Source organism: Corythoichthys intestinalis, chromosome 19, assembly GCF_030265065.1.
Source record: "Corythoichthys intestinalis isolate RoL2023-P3 chromosome 19, ASM3026506v1, whole genome shotgun sequence".
NCBI lineage: Eukaryota > Metazoa > Chordata > Actinopteri > Syngnathiformes > Syngnathidae > Corythoichthys > Corythoichthys intestinalis.
Window position 1 is genome coordinate 40,139,497 of NC_080413.1, and position 17,243 is coordinate 40,156,739.

General features: G+C 40.7%; 1 protein-coding gene across 3 annotated transcripts; it reads right to left on the reverse strand.

Annotated features, from left to right (window-relative positions):
• Positions 1–1,169: 1,169 nt before the first annotated feature.
• On the reverse strand, positions 1,170–16,967 carry gja10b (gap junction protein alpha 10 b). 3 transcript variants are annotated; one of them, XM_057823641.1, is made up of 4 exons: positions 16,851–16,967; positions 14,819–14,870; positions 13,417–14,721; positions 1,170–3,502 (listed from the first exon to the last, which is right to left on the reverse strand). In XM_057823641.1, exons 3-4 carry the CDS (start codon positions 14,698–14,700, stop codon positions 3,464–3,466), a joined length of 1,323 nt encoding a protein of 440 aa, XP_057679624.1. In that variant the 5' UTR covers positions 14,701–14,721; positions 14,819–14,870; positions 16,851–16,967; the 3' UTR covers positions 1,170–3,463. The 3 variants fall into 3 exon arrangements, with proteins under 3 accessions (XP_057679624.1, XP_057679623.1, XP_057679622.1); XM_057823640.1 differs by lacking the exon at positions 16,851–16,967 and having other exon boundaries at positions 13,417–14,718; positions 14,819–15,011; XM_057823639.1 differs by lacking the exon at positions 16,851–16,967 and having other exon boundaries at positions 14,819–15,011.
• Positions 16,968–17,243: the final 276 nt, after the last annotated feature.

The following is a 17,243-nucleotide window of genomic DNA, read 5'->3' on the forward strand; positions in this document are numbered from 1 at the left end:
GTTTATTCGACAAGGCTAGCGCGAGACAGACTGTTGTCAATGACTTGTGTCGATGTGTTTTTGGTCATTTAAAACTGATTTTACCGTGGATTGGAACATATTCTCGGCTCTCCCGTTCACCATCTGTGTTGTTGTTGTTAATGGGATGGTTCCCAGACTATTTCTCTCAGTGTTTGAAAAATACAGGGAGAATAGTCTGGCAGAGCCAGGCAACAGCAGGTGGCCTTTTCCCCGTAAAAGAGCTGTCCAAAGATGTCTGTTTTTCAGTCATCTTTACTAACGTGTGGGCATATTATTTCCGGTGTTCTGTCGATTTGGCTCCCTCATTAACGTAAAGCAGCTTAACGTTGAGCAAATCTACCTTACGTTTTGACACGTCTATTTAGATATATATTTAGAAACCCCCACTGTCATGCCGCTATAATGTCAATATTCTATGTTGAACAATAATCAAAACACCATTAAAATGCATATGACACCAGAGAGCATGTTTATTTATATTACGCGCGGTATTTTATGCTCCTGAAAGAAATAGACCGCTTCAGCGTGTGTGTAAGCAATCAATATATTTATTCAAATTTTTGAATCCCGCACCATGAAAATGAGTGACTTCCGGCTAGAGTCTCGGGTTGAGGAACAAGGCAGATGTGACATCAGAGAATGAGATCATCTCCACTATACAGCCATACTATGCAGAAGGACTGCGGATTCAGCTAATTTTTCAGATTTCAGATTTAATTTTTCGTGTCCCGCTAGCCCAATGTGCTGCAGGCTTATGTTGCTACACCAGGGAGAGTGGTGTGAGCCTTTAGGGGTTTCTAAAAGATCCTGTTCACCGTGAAGAATGGGCAAAACAAGTATGACAATCGAGGGACCATTGGACAGAAGAGGAAGTGAGTGAGCTACGTGTTTTATATCATGTCAAATACTAGTTGGCTTGCATTTTGTGGGTGACAATGTTCCTTGCCGACCGGTGAAGGCGGGAGCCACACACTCTCGATTGTGTCGAGACTTCCACCACCCTCAGCCCTCTTTGCGTGCCCCCCCCCCCCCACCCCCCGGGACCCCCCCCCCCCCGTTTTCGTTTCTGGTTCTCGATTGGGCTGAGACTCCCCAACCCCCCCCCACCCTCCTCGGCCCTGTTCGCGTGCCCACCTAAAGAACGCTATATTTGGCTTGGACTCAGGCAGCCACGCATTCCGACCTCAGCCTGTTTGTTCACCGAGAATGTGGCATTTTCGGCGTTCATTCCCCTGCTGCGTCTCCGGCGATGAGCACTTCCTGCCTGCCAAGGCCGTAGCAGGGGAATGACGGGCCAAAACTTGCTCGCTGCGGGAGGCTGGCCGATCGGTGAAGGCAATCACCCGGTGTGTGACATGAGTCTGAGTAGTTTTGTGGGATTTTTTGCTTTTGAAATGCAAGGAAGAGACTTGGAATAGCCGCTCGGTTTGGGTTAGCATGTAGCCTAGCTCTAACCTTCCTCTTTGTTTTATGCTCTTTCGTCCATCTCAGAGTCCCTGGAAGGGACAATGACTAACTGCGGTGGCATAAAATACCGTTCGGGAGATTTAGGAAATCAGCACTTTTGACCATTATGCAGTAATTTAGCCCTGTCGTACTGAACAAATGCATTTTTAATATTTTATATTCCATTTAGCACAAGACTGTTATTTTTCATGACAATACAATTTATATAGCAATTGCGGAGAAAATACTTAGATACAAAGAATATCCTGTAAAAATATTGGAGTAAAGAGATAAAAACAATAATGACATTTTGTGTTGCTCATGCAGTCTGCTCTAGTCATCAGTGTCGTGTTTGTTGTCTCCGTTGCCTTTTTCTCGTTCTGAATCTTACGACTCCTCCAAATACGACTCAAACATATATGGCTGTATGTCACATAATTCCTCTGGATCGATAATATCGTTCGAAAAATCCGCACTTGAACCACAATCACTGAAAAAGGCTTCCTCCCCCATTGGGCTCAATGCTAAATCTGCCTAAATCTGTCATTCTCTGATGTCATTACCAATATGAACGCGCCAGAGCGCTATGATGACAGGGGGAGCTAAACGGCAGATTTAAAAACGCATTTTTTGTCATCTGCGCTTTGCCAAATTGTTGTATATAGTTGAATCGTCTGAAAATATTATTTTAATTCCAATAATAGTGCTATTTAAGATATTTTTTGTCATGTCATATGCACTTTAAAACCCAGGCGACCCACGTGTTTACTGCTTATCATACAACGTTAACTTTCACACTGGCAACATCATCAGTATTCTATTCTAGTCTTTCGTGCATATGTAATTGCTTACAGAGGTTAGTGGTCAAAAGGCACTATAAAAAGAATATACTTGAAAACTATTGCTCACTTGCAGCAACAATAACAGCAAAGACATTACAGTCAAAATGGTAGATCAACTTGACGGTATTTTGACCTGTGATAACCCTTGGAGGGTGTGGTGGCCATGCGCGTGCTCATTAGAGTTTTGGATATCAATTCAACGGGGAGCACAAATCGACAGAATACCTGGGACAAATCTGATGTGTCATTATCGAGGACAAGCGCACATAGATATAAAAAAATAGATTCTAGATGCAAGCTCCAATGGATTTCAATGACGACTTTCTATCCAGTTTTTTATTGTTATATCTATTGACTACTCCTACCAAAACAACCGAAGTACCCCGCCATTGCTGAGGTGTGCCACCCGCAGCAGACAGCCAGCAGCAGCTAACGTTACTGCTTACATTGACTGACGCTGGACTGCTACAGGTGTGCAAACACCCCAGTAATGGCAGCCAACCACTAGAGGGCGACGTACACAAATCTGTACTCGGATACTCCCAGGCCAGATTGCGATCGTTAACAAATTATTTATTATTTCTCTGCGGCAGGTAGCAAATACGCCACGGACGGGTACCGGTCCCCAGCTGTCACATGATTGGCATGTCACTGGGTCCCGCCCACTTATTAGCCCGAAGCATCGACGATCAAATCTCTAAGATTAGGTAAGAAGTTAATTCAACGGCAATAACATTCAAGGTTAGCGTCACATCCTTTTTTTAACCTTTTGTTTTCAGCACATCCCAAAAACATGCATGGTAGGCTGATTGATCACTCTAAATTGTCCCTAGGTACTGTATGAGTGTGTGTGTGAATGGTTGTTAGTCTCCTTAAGCCTTGCGATTGGCTGGCAACCGATTCAGTGTGTACCCCCGCCTACTGCCCATAGTTAGCTGGGATTGGCTTCAGCACCCCCATGACCCTCGTGAGGATAAGCGGCTCAGAATATGAATGAATGAATGCGTCCCCTTGTCTAGGGGAGCCATTTAACAACTGCAGAACTCTTGCTTCATTCAAATGTGCAAATAAGGTGCTTCTGTTGAATGTGTTCATAACCTTGGAAAAGTTCATCAAAAATTCATAGAAGACAGCTTGTAGTCCACTTCCACAACTTATTTTTTCATGATGGAGGAAAGCTCAAGAATCATGCTCTGAAACGAAAAATAAAGTAAGATTATTACAAAACCAGAGACAAAATTCAAACAATTTTATACTACTTTCTTCTAACAGGTAAAAAAAACATCCCTGTGTCCAGTGGTGGAATGTAATGAAGTAAAAGTATTCCGTTACTGTAGTTAAGTACATTTTTATTTACACTATTTGTACTTTACTTGAGTACAAATATGAAGCAGTACTGTTTACTTTTACTTCACTACATTTTACAGCACATATCTGTACTTTTACTCCACTACTTTTCAAATTGTCCCCCGCGTTACATGTTACTTTGGGGGGGTTTTTTCTCATTGTGAATTGATAGTTTTGTTTTTATGCCTCTGGCGTGATCTATAAGCCCCGTGCAACTACACCGTAACGGAGCTCTAGGGGCAGCAACTCGAGAAAAAGCAAGATTTGGCATGTGAACAAGATATTGACCAACAGTAAGCAGCAAGTCTTCAGACACTCTTGCACACTAGGTGTGTGTATGCTCTAGACTAGAGAATGAATTATTTCGGGAAATCCCTCGGGTCACAGGACGGGAATAATAATCAACGGGAGCGGGAACACCTAAATACCGTAATTTTCACACTATAAGGCGCACCTGACTATAAGCCACCACCCACCCAATTTGGCACAAAAACAGTATTTGTTCATAGATAGGGGCACTGGACTATAAGCCGTGGCTGTCCTCAATGTATTATGGGATATTAACACCAAAAGCTATTAACCGGCAGGGGCGGACTGGTAATCTGTGGGTTCTGGAGGATCACAGAACGGCCGGTGCCCTGGACGGCCGGCGGCCGCCATTCATTATACATCACTGTTTTTGTCCCCCCTAGCCTCTGATTATCTACAGTTTGCATCCAATCCGACAGGTGGCAGCAATGCGCCTGGCTGTTCATCGCCAGTCCGATAGAAGAACGAAAGAAGCACAAAGTTGCCTTCATTGGTTCCTTGTGGAAGCAAAATGGCGACGAGCGTTAATGCCCAATATGGATGGTGGTGGCAAAAAAAGAAAAGAGAAGGGTGGCGCGGAGAAGGTTAGGGAAGAAAAAAATTAAAGAAACTGGAGAGCGAAGCATTAAAATGTCATAAGTTGACAAATATTTTAGCAAGCAGCAGTCTGGCTGCAACGGCCACGTTGGGTAACAGCAGCACAGCCCCGGCGATGGTGAGAGGGGGCAGCCGCTCTGACGTGCAGCCGGTGCAGGGAGAGAGAAAAATAGAGGGAGGAGGTAATGATAAGCTGGTGGAAGTTGAGAGGGAAGTTCCCCAGACAAGCGCAGAGCAAGTAAAAAGGGATGAAGAGGGTCACTTGCTCGGTATACTGGCAATTAATATCCACAAGGTAGGTACATTTTAAATGAAATAAATGACAATTAAAGGGTTAGTGCCAGCGAGTCGATGTACCCATTTGCAATCGTGTCAAGTTATAATATGCTAGTCCTACTATCACTCTCCTAAGAAAAATATTATAGCTGTAAAACAATGTATGCACAAGCAGCAGCAATATTAATTCAGAAGAAATATAACAAAATATTAATAAAATGAATGGTTTTACTTTAAAGTTTAGGTAGTTAAATTGATATATATTTTTAATCATTTATATATCGTTTTGTTTTCTGGTTAATACTTTCCAATGAAGGTTATGTATACAGGATTTGTCTTGAAATGTTTATTGTATTTTCATTGAAATTTATTATTTGTATGGCAAGATTAATTATGGCAGGGGTCTCCAAACTGGTCCTCAAGGGCCACTGCGGGGCCTGGTTTTTCTTTCAACCGATCGAGTACCGACAGTTTAACCAATGAAGTTTCTGCTAAAACAAGCAGCACCTGACTGCAATCAACTGATTACACTTGTAAGACACCAGATTGGTGCATAGGTGTTGTCTTGTTTTGTTGGAATGAAATCCTCTGCCCGCTGCGGCTCTATGTGGAATAGTTTGGAGACCACTGAATTATGGCATAAACAATGAAATCGTTTTATAGACAGAGATATATAGAGATATATTATAATCAATTGGATACATGAATGAATGAATGAATGAATGAATTTATTGTCATCATCATCATAATCATTGACAGTTTCAGAATGTGGAATTTGCCCGAATACATAAAACTTGCTTTGAAAAATACATTTTCATTTGTTTATTCAGGTCTATCATAGAGCTAGTACCGAAAATGAACCCAACTCCAGTTCAGCCTTGCAGTACTTTGAGCGCCCCAAGTCAGACAGTGACAGTCTAGACATATTTTCTTCATTTTCTCTTAAAGTGCAAGAAATTGATGCATTTTACAATAAAATGTAAAAAAAATAAAAAAATCTCCCCGAGGGTTGGGCGGTATGCCCCCGGACACCCCTAGGGGGTCTGTTTCCCTTCGTATAGCGTTTCTTGTGGGCTGGGCTGAGTCAAAGTCCAGGGCTGCTTTTTAGTCCCAGTCCGCCCCTGTTAACCGGTAACATATTTATATGACAGCAGCATCATACAACTGTCATAAGACCAAATAAACCACCATGAAGCTTTGAACTCTTAAGCGAAAAGTACCTATTTCCTACAATTTGCTGCAAAGCGTCATTGCTTCAAGAACCTTCATTTGGCCATCACTGCTCCTTTGGGGAAGACAGTCAACCTCTGCTGCCACCTACTGTCAACACTGTTGTTGTCCATCATGCTTCCTAGCATGCATTGCATCATTACAGATGTAAATAACAATCAAAATTCATGTTCTGTGCAAATTATTTCTTCAGTTACTATTCCAGTTGTTTCTTTAATTGCTAATTATGGTATTTGGTAACACTTTTTAATAAGACTGTCATTAGACAATCATAATTATGACATGACACTGTCATGAGCGTTAATAAATGCTTATAACAGATATCATTTAGTGTTATCTGGCAAATGATCTCACTTTTGAATGGAAGTAAAAGATCCAAGCTGGACATAAATGGAGTTAGTGACATAATTTGCCAGATGAAACTCAATGACATAAGCATTCTTTAATGCCTATGATAGTGTCATGTCATAATAATGACACTCTTATGACAGTCTTATGATGCCGCCTTCAAATAAAGTGTTACCTATTAACCCAAATAAATCACCAAATAAGCCGCACTGGATTACAAGCCGCAGGATTCAAAATAAAGGAAAAAAAGTAGCGGTTTATAGTCTGAAAATTACAGTACATGACGATTTTCACCTGTTTTAAAAAACCTAAAGGAACAAAGTGTCTATTTTTGCGGTTTTATTTTCTTGGATCTACACTGTCTCGACTTGTTATGGCATATCAAAAGAACTAGACATATCCAATATCCCAAGTTTCCAACGCTTTGACTTCCTGCTACTATATTTGTGCGGTCTCAACATGGTGAACGGTGGAGGTGAAAACTTGAAGAGAGAACTGCACATGAAACTAAAAAATAATGACCCATTGGTGAAACTGTAGGAGGAAGGTCCAAATTATTAGAAAACTTCTTGAGAGTGAAATGCCACGGTGCCACTGTAAAATAAGTGACGTGTAAAAAATGCTTAAGTCTACAGTGTATCACAAAAGAGAGTACACCCCTCGCATTTCTGCAGATAATTAAGTATATCTTTTCATGGGACAACACTGACAAAATGACACAATGAAAAGTAGTCTGTGTGCAGCTTATATAATAGAGTTAATTCATTTTCCCCTCAAAATAATTCAAAATATAGCCATTATATTTCTAAACCCCTGGAAACAAAAGTGAGTACACCCCTTTGAAAAAACGTACATCCCTAAATGTCCAAATTGAGTACTGCTTGTCATTTTCCCTCCAAAATGTCATGTGACTCGTTACAGGAGTGCTGTCAGCATTGCTGCAGAGATGAAGATGTGGCAGGGGTCAGCCTGTTAGTGCTCAGACCATACGCCACACTCTACATCAAATTGGTGTGCATGGCTGTCACCCCAGGAGGAAGCCTCTTCAGAAGACGGCACACAAGAAAGCCCACAAACAATTTGCTGAAGAAAGAAAGCACATGGATTACTGGAACCATGTCCTATGGTCTGATGAGACGGGTGGGCTTTCTAGTGTACCGTCTTCAGAAGAGACTTCCTCCTGGGGTGACAGCCATGCACACCAATTTATGTAGCGTGTGGCGTATGGTCTGAGCACTAACAGGCTGACCCCCCGCCTCTTCAATCTCTTCAGCAATGCAATGTGCAAAAGTGCCAATCATACAGTCTATGGTGCAAAAGATCTTCCCACCTGCTTTACAGCTTAGTGCCAGATAAACTGCCCATCCTTGTTGTTTGGTTTTACCTCTGTGTTGATTTTTGTTTGGCCGCCTATTCCTTTGAATTGTGAATTTAAATGGTTCAATTTACTCTTTATGTATCAGGCAGTTAACTGCAATAAACTATTCAGTTGGCAAATTTAAGTAGCAGATTAGCTGCCGTCTTTGAGCTAACTGGCTATGACAGTTAAATTGACAGTTACATTGACAATTAAATGCGATTTGAGTGAGAGGCGCTCACTCAACAGCTTTGTCTAATATTGTGTTGATATGATATGTAGTATTTGAACTGTATCAATACTGATGCTATTTAGTGCTATTTGTTAATATGATCAAAATGAATAGAATTGCTTATCTTTGGGATATAACCTCCCTCTAACAATTTTGTATGTGCGCTCATCATAATTTCCAGCTGTTTGACAAGCATTTTATTTCTCACTGCAGTCCCAGTAATCTGTAACAAGATGTCTTTATTTTATTTTTTTCTATTTGACTCAAACAGTATTACCCTTGCAAATTGATAATAGAAAGAATGAGAGAGAAAGAAATCGGTAAGCTAGGTAACCCACCTAAGCAAAATAAACCACTATTAAGTCACAACCTACCAGTTGAGAAACACGGATTGATTGCATAACAGTTATAGTCATATATCCCCATTTCTGTCCAGACAAAGTGGAGCAGCATAGTGTAGGACAGGGGTAGCCAACTCTGGTCCTTGAGGGCCCCTGTCCAGCTTGTTTTCCATGTCTCCCTGCCTTAAAACAGCTGAATCAAATGATCAGCTCATCAGTAAGCACTGCAGGAGCCTGATAATGATCCTGATTATTTGAGTCAGGTGTGTTGGAGGAGGCAGACATGGAAAACAAGCTGGATAGGGGCCCTCGAGGACCGATGTTGGCTACCCCTGGTGTAGGAAGAGGTGAAGGACAAATGGAAGTGGATGAGCATGAGCAGAGGTGAATTGACTATCAACAAGGGATTTCCCAATTTTGATTTTGAATACTGATAGCTGAAGAACAAAAAAAAGGGGTCGGGAACCTATGGCTCGCGGGCCAAATCTGGCTCTTTTGACGGCTGCCTCTGTCTTGCAGACAAATCTTTAAATTTAAAAAGAAAAAAAAATCGTTATACTCCTTTGCGCATTGCACAAAATGGCAACTAGAAAGCCGGTTCGCAGTAATTTTTGTGGGAAAGTGGCAAGAATACACATACACATCGTTTTGTCTATTTATCTATCTATCAATCGCATTGGCAACGCAGATGAGGCAGAGACGCTGTTCAAGTGGGGTCGCCGTATTTTGCTTTCGAAAATAGCGGCCAATGTGCGCATGTGCGTGAAGTAAACTTCCCTCGTTTACAGTTTTGTTTTCCGCGTTTGTCAGCTAGTTTTAGAAACCCTTTTGGGAAGATGGCAAAAACAAAAAAAGACGAGGAGTATCATACTTTTCAGGAGGAATGGACACAAGAATTTGCCTTTGTGGAGAGAGCAGGTTCTACGGTGTGTCTGATATGCAATGACAAAATTGCATCTATGAAAAGATCAAATATAAAGAGGGACTTCGACACCCGCCGTACTCCATTTGCATTAAAATATCCTGCAGCGGACAACAAGAAGAAAGCATGTCAAGAGCAACTATAAAGAGTGCAAGCTAGTCAGCAGCAACTCCGTTTTTGGACCCAACAAGGTGACTGGAATTTTGCTGGCGCTTTAGCAATTGTGAGAAACGGAAAGCCATTCGCAGGTGAGGAGTATGCCAAAGCATTCATGCTTGATGTTGCCAATGAACTTTTTGATGACTTTTCGGATAAAGACAAGATAATTAAACGGATAAAAGGCATGCCTCTGAAGGCAAGAACTGTTCACAATCGTACCGTCATGATGTCAAATCAAATTGAGGCAACGCAAGCGAAGGACATAAATGCGGCACCCTTTTTTTCTCTTGCTTTGGACAAGTCAATAGATGTGAGCAATTTATCCCAGTTCAGCGTGATTGCAAGGATTTGACTATGAAAGGGACAGCAAGAGGGGAGGATTTATTCAAGTCCTTCACTGAGTTCGCTAAAGAAAAAAAATCTACTGATAGATAAACTTGTTTTGATGTGCACTGATGGTGCTCCATGCGTGGTGGGGAAAAACAGGATTCGCGGCGTTGCGTGAACATGAAAAGAGAGCCATCCTAAGTTTCTTCATGCTCAACTCTACTAGACTACAAAGCCATCAGCAAAACCATGCAGCACCAGAAGGCTTAAGAAATATTCATTATTGATTAGCAACAGCATAACAATGTTATTAAAAATAATTCAGGGACTTATTGTGCTTTAAAAGTGTTGAAATTACATAAAATGCACACATTACTTTTACAACCCCATGCAAAAAGTATGGAATCACCAGTCTCGGATGAGCACTCACTCAGATATCTCATCATATAGAACAAACTCAGATAAAAAGCTTAAAAAAAACAATGAATTAGTTCAAAAGTGCATTCAAATACTCTTTAGCATTCAACAACACTAAAAGAAATGAATAGAAAACATTGTGGTGGTCAGTAAATGTTACTTTTATAGAGCAAGTGCAGGGAAATATTCATGGAATCATTCAATTCTGAGGAAAAAAGATATGGAATCATGAGAAACAAACAAAGAAATAACAAAACACATCTTTAGTATTTAGTAGCACCACCTCTGGCTTTTATGACAGCTTGCAGTTTCTGAGGCATGGACTTGATGTGTATTCTTCATCAAATTGGTGCCAACTCTCTTTGATTGCAGTAGCCAGATCATCCTTGCTTCATCTAGACGATTTCTTTCAATTTCCACCACAGGTTTTAAATAGGGTTGAGATCTGGGCTATTTGCAGGCCATGATATTGACTGGATGAGTCTTTCTCCAAAGAAAGCTTTAGCAGTTTTAGCTCAGTGGCATGATGCATAGTCATCTTTGAAAATGATTTCATTATCCCCAAACATATTTTTACTTGAAGGGATAAGAAAGCTGTCTAAAATTTCAATGTAAACTTGTGCATTTATGAGGGTCAAGAGTCAGGAATCTGCATTGGACAAGGTGATGATGCTGGAACTTTGGTTTGGTGCTGTTCCAGTGAGATTTACAAAGATGACTGCCTGAAGAAAACATCAAAATTCCCTCAGTCCTTGATGATATGGGACTGCATGTCAGGCAAAGGCACTGGGGAGATGGCTGTGGTTAAATCTTCCATAAAAGTTTACAATGAAATTTTAGACAGCTTTCTTATCCCTTCAATTGAAAATATGTTTGTCGTTTTCCAATCAATCAATCAATCAATCAATCAATCAATCAATCAATCAATCAATCAATCAATCAATCAATCAATCAATCAATCAATCAATCAATCAAATTTATTTATATAGCCCTTTACAAAACCCGAAAGGCCCTCCAAGTGCTTTACAACAAAATATGGCTCAAAATAAATAAAAGACAGGAAAGTATTATACAATGAGATTAAGAAAAAAAAAACAAAAAAAAAACAGTGCATCGTGATAAAAGTCAAGCAAATAAAACAATAACACCGATAAAATCCAAAAACGTTAAAAACCCTTAAGTAAATAAAACCTGCTATCCTAATCTGTGTAAAAGGCGAGTCTAAAAAGGTGTGTTTTTAACCGAGACTTAAAAAGACCTCGATCCGTAGTGCAGCGGATTTCAGGGGGAACACTATTCCACAGCCTGGGAGCAGCAACCGCAAAAGATCGGTCTACCTACTGTTTAAGTTTCGACCTCAGAACATGTAAAAAAAAGCTGTCAAGAAGAAAGAAGAGTCCTGCCAGAGTTCCGGAAAGTTAAAATTTCCGATCATTAAGATGGAGCCTGGCCATTAATAGAATTAAAAACGAACAGTAAAAGTTATCAATTCTAAAAATGGACTGGAACCCAGTGGAGTGTTGATAGCACGGGAGTAATATGCTCACGTCTAGGTGTACCTGTTAAAAATCAAGCTGCAGCATTTTGAACAAGTTGCATAAGAGAAATTGAGGACTTGGGGAGGCCAACATAAAGTGCAATGCAGTAGTCCAGCCTTGAGCTTATAAAAGCGTGAATTGATCTGTTTTTCAAAGTTAAGCCTGCTATCGAATATCACTCCGAGATTTTTAACGTGTGTCTTAAAAATGTCAGCCAGAGCACCAGGGTTGGGCTCAAGGGCATTCATCATAGAAGGTGTGCCAAAAGTAGTAAATTCAGTTTTGCTCTCGTTAAGATGTAAGAAGTTTTGTGCAAGCCACTGCTTCACATCAGATATGCACTCCATCAATTTAGCGAGAGCAGTTTGTTCGTTGGGTCTCAAGGGCAGATAAAGCTGCAGGTCATCAGCATAAAAATGAAAAGCGATATTATGTTTTTTCATAATTGATCCTAACGGTAGGAGATAAAGCGCAAAAAGAACAGGCCCTAAAATAGAGCCTTGCAGTACCCTGCAAGACAGATAAGTTTGTGAGGAGGAAAATTCCCCAATCATTACAGAGAATGTTCTATGTTGCAGGTACGATTTAAACCATTTTAGAGCGTTACCACGGATACCTATGACATGATCTAAACGAGATACAAGGACTGTATGGTCGACTGTATCGAATGCTGCTGTGAGGTCTAGTAAAACAAGGATATTTCATTCCAAGATGACAATGAATCATTCCACTGAGCTGAAACTGTTAAAGCATTCCTTGGAGAAAGACTCATTCAGTCAATGTCATGGCATGCAAACAGGCCAGATCTCAACCCTATTGAAAACCTGTGGTGGAAATGGAAAAAAATGGTCCACAGCAAGGCTCCGACCTGCAAGGATGATCTGGCAACTGTAATCAAAGAGAGTTGGCACCAAATTGATGAAGAATACTCCAAGTCCAAGCCTCAGAGACTGCAAGCTGTCACAAAAGCCAGAGGTGGTGCTAAATACTAGAAATGTGTTTTGATTGTTATTTATTTGTTTGTTTCTCATGAGTCCGTATTTTTTTCCTCAGGATGGAGTGATTCCATATATATTTCCCTGCACTTGCTCTATAAAAATAACATTTACTTACCACCACAATGTTTTTTTATTCATTTCTTTTAGTGTTTCTGAACGCTAAAGAGTTGCACTTTTGAACTAATTCATTATTTTTCCAAGCTTTTTATCTGAATTTGTTCTACATGATAAAAGTGATTTCATACTTTTTGCTAGGGGTTGTATGATTAGTTTTAAATATATTGCATGGCTCTCACGGAATTACATTTAAAAAATTATGTGGTGTTCATGGCTCTTTCAGCCAAAAAGGTACCTGACTCCTGATGTATAGTTTTTTAAGGAGCTATTTCTGACTTTTTATGATAGATATGTGCTTTAAAAAAAAAAAACTTGCTCGCTCACCAGTGAATCAGTATGGTATTAGGTTGAGTGATGCCCCTGGTGTGACACCACAATACAATTAGCAATAATATGTTCCGTCCACGACCGCATATATCGGTATCTATTTTTGGGTTGGACAACATCGTGGTATCGTTTTACTACGTGTTTTACTACTACTACTACTAGTGAACTAGTTTTAGTACTTTGTTTTACTACTTTTCATGCTTTTTGATGTCCTGCAGAAAGTCTGGTCTTTGAACTTGACTTTTAATGTAAACTGTATTCTTACCATGGACATTCTCCTCCCACTAGCTGGAGGTGGTGGAGTCATTACAGGACTCTCTTCTTTGTTGAAGTTCTGGGGCTTATTACTCATTCCATTCGTAGAAAATAGACTGGCCGATGGACTTCCCTCAGACATTCTTCGGCCCATGGAACTATTTTTACGGACTGCAGAGAGACGGTCGCATCCGGGACAATCACTTATGCCACTCAGTTCTTTGAAGACACTTTGCTTTCTCTGTGAAGCGCTCTGGGCTCCACGGTTGTCCACATGGCCGACCATTGCGAGTTGTGATCCAGAGTGATGCGGTGCATTTAAATCGTCACTGGAGAGCGATTGCGGCCCAGTGTCCACAGCGTTTTGCCTCTCCATAGCTCTCAGATGCTGCAGACCGTCAATGTTGGCTTGCGGCCGCGTTTCTTCGCGAGTGCCCGAAATAACTGAGCAGGCCATCGGAGGAAGTTGCATCGGTCTGTGAGGGGAGGAATCTGGGAATAAGCAAACATGCTGCACCAAGTTTTTGTTTGACGTGCACACACTATCGCTGTCTCCGCATATGTAACCGTGCAAACTTTGTTTGATTTTCTTCAGCCCAAGATGGAAGATCTCAAGGAGGTTGAGGAATAAGGAAACTCCAGATATAACTAGCATGAAAACCATGAAGATGTTTTTCTCAGTTGGTCGTGACACGAAACAATCCACGCTGTTGGGGCAAGGCAATCTCTCACATTTGAAAAGAGGAGACAGCCCAATGCCATATAGCGCACACTGACCGATGATAAAACACACTTCCAATGCGGATCTCATCAAGATATGCAAGACATACGTTCGCAAAAGAGAACCTTGAAGCGGGGCTTTCCTCACTTTCTTCTGTTCGTCTAGTTTTCGGAGCTCCCGCTCGATTTGCTTTTGCTCGAGAACAGGGTCCGTCACCTCCAGTTCAGCTTTCAGAAAGGCTTTTTTCCTGTGCCTCTCCTTTTCAAGAGTTCTCAAATGGTACAATGCATGACCCATGTAGACTAAAGATGGGGAGGAAACAAATATGATCTGAAGTACCCAATAACGGATTAGAGAGATGGGGAAAGCCTGGTCGTAGCACACGTTCTTGCACCCCGGTTGCTCCGTGTTGCAAACAAACTCACTCTGTTCATCGTCCCAGACATCCTCTGCTGCGACACCAAGTACAAGCATACGGAAAACAAAGAGGATGGTGAGCCAGATCTTCCCCACGATGGTGGAGTGACTATGGACTTCCTCTAAAATGCTGCCCAACAAGTTCCAATCCCCCATCTTGGGTCATATTTTTGGCTGCTAGAGAAAAAAATGATAATACATTAAATTTGAATCCAATAGTTTAGACCGTTCGGTTAATCTACAGGATAAAAAAAAAATGAAGGATTTATTTTACCTCTATCTGTAGTCCTTGTCCTCATGAATAGGAGCTGATTCATCAATGTTTTCTTGAAGAGAGAAGAGAACATAATGTCCAGTGCTGTTGACTCTGTTGGGAACTAGGTCTCGAGGTTAGGGGCACAATTGATCCATCATAAGCCCTAAAACAGCCTGAGGTTAGTTTTACTCTGCTACTTTTAACAGGTCACTGGGACTGGAATTGTCAATATTTGGAATGATTAAAGCATACTAACATACATCACAAATGAACATATACAGTATGTGTACAACTGTTCATGTTGTTGTTTTTTTTCCTCTCCAATTTCAGCTTTCAGTAAGAGACTGTCCTGTTATTTTGATGATTTTCTTCTAAATACATGAAATCAAGGGCGTGGGTTTGCATAGGGACAGTAGGGACATAACACGAGCAACTTTTCAGGATGCTGAAATTGTCCCCACTAACTTTTAAGTACGGTAAACTTATTTGCATTATATAATGGCTAAATGTGACTAAATATTGCCATCCAGTCTATTCGTTAAGCTAAAGGAGTTGCTAAAATGTTTAAATATAGTTTGACCAAAGTCTGAGTAAGTTTTATATGTATTTTGCGCATCTATTTTAAATGGGAATGCGAGTTGTCTTTGCATTGTTGTGTTAACTGTGTGAGAATAGAGCCTCAGTAATACAGGTTGAAGCACTTTTCTTCTTGGAGACATTTTTTGCGGGATATGAGTATTAGTTTTGTAGTATTTTCACTATATGATACTTATGTGTGTTGTGAAAGAGTTGCCGAAACTTATGCCAATAAACGAATCTGAATGCCTGTGTCCGGGGCCGGATTATGGGGGGTCAGGGCCAGGAGTTTGCAAGCCCCCCACTAACAAGTCGTCCACTAACTCATCAAAGTTGAGCTTTCGAACAAACTCTGCTCCTATTGCAAGAAGGAAGAGTGAATTCAACCGATTTTGGCACATTTTCACCCTGAGCTCATTTTTAATTCGAGCCAGTCTGGAGAATCACCGTTCCCCTCCCCAATTTGTTATTGGCAGGGTCAAAAATAGTCTGCGTGCTATGTAAACATTTGGGAACGTGGATTGTAAATTCAAATTTACCATGGTCTTTAGCATTGTATTTGTACACTTTTGTTTCTCTGAAATGAATGATTTGTACTGAACAAGTTCATCTGCCAAGCTCATGGTCAGATCAGTGGGATATGCTGCAGCAAGAGATTTGGCCCTTAAAGTGAACTCACTGTTGTACATAATATTAGGCATGAAAAGAACATGAAAAAGATTGGTCAAGTGTGTGTATGCAGTTAAACGATTGTTAAGACAGGACACAAGTTTGTCAATTAGAACATTGAACGTTTCAATCCGAAACTTTTCTTTTCCACTAAATTCAACACCTGGCTCTGCACTTTCATCAGCCATACATTTGCACTTTTTTGTATGCTGGAGGTCTTGGAGGGCTCATTCAGTCCATTGCAAAATCGATATTGGAATTCTACTTAGACTTCCAAATTTGTTCACTGAAAATACAGTAGCCCTAACAATAGCTTTAAGTCTTAAGGTACACTATTATATATAATAGTATATAATAATACTACAATATAATATAATGTAAATGTCAATGAGCTTTTAATAGGGTGTTGGATGTTAAATCTGATAGTCTAGGAAAGGTTTTAAAATAAGAATGACTGCCCCCTACATGATACCGCCAGTATCCAGTGTTACCAATTTAGCGACTTTGTCACTTTAGCAACTTAGAGACTTTTAAAGTGAATCTGGCGACTTAAAAAAAAACTTCTTTCTCTCAAGTGTCAAAATCATTGTTTATCATGTAACTTCAGATCTGCACTGCCACCAGAAGCTTATTTCATGGTTAAGCAGCAACGCACATTAGCCCCGATCTTGAAACCGTACCCTTTGGGATTGTCAACACATTTTCTTGAGATCAGTGAGTCATGCAACACTACCAGTATCCTGGTACAGTGTACTGTAAAGCAGTGCACTTGAGTCGCACAGTACGCAATTTGACAGGTTAGTACCGTCCCAAATGACACACTGCCATTTCCCCCCCGGGCTACTGGACCCTTGGGCCCCTGGGCGCCGGCCCCACTGGCCCGGTCCGTAATACGGCCATGCCTGTGTCCACTCTCCTTTCTGTCTCCCACTGTGGATTAAAGAAATTACACTGTCAGTCAAGGACAAAAAAAAACGCTCTCATTGGCTTGATCCCTAATTAATGTAAAACTCACCCTTGACACCTTGTGGCGTATTTAAATCACTACCTTACATAATTAAAGAGTGACACGTTTTTTTTTTTTTTTTTTCCAAGAGTGACAGTAAGAAATTCTGGCAGCGTGGCCCTGTGACGTCACCGCCCTGCGACATCAACAACAATGGTGACCTACAAGTTAAAATAATTTTACAAATAAAAA

Coding starts and splice junctions, on each gene's coding strand:
- gja10b (XM_057823641.1), bottom strand. CDS start 14,700: ATGGGGGATTGGAACTTGTTGGGCAGCATTTTAGAGGAAGTCCATAGT. Junction 3,503..13,416: donor GTGGGAGGAGAATGTCCATG/GTAAGAATACAG, acceptor TTTTCGTTTCAG/AGCATGATTCTTGAGCTTTC.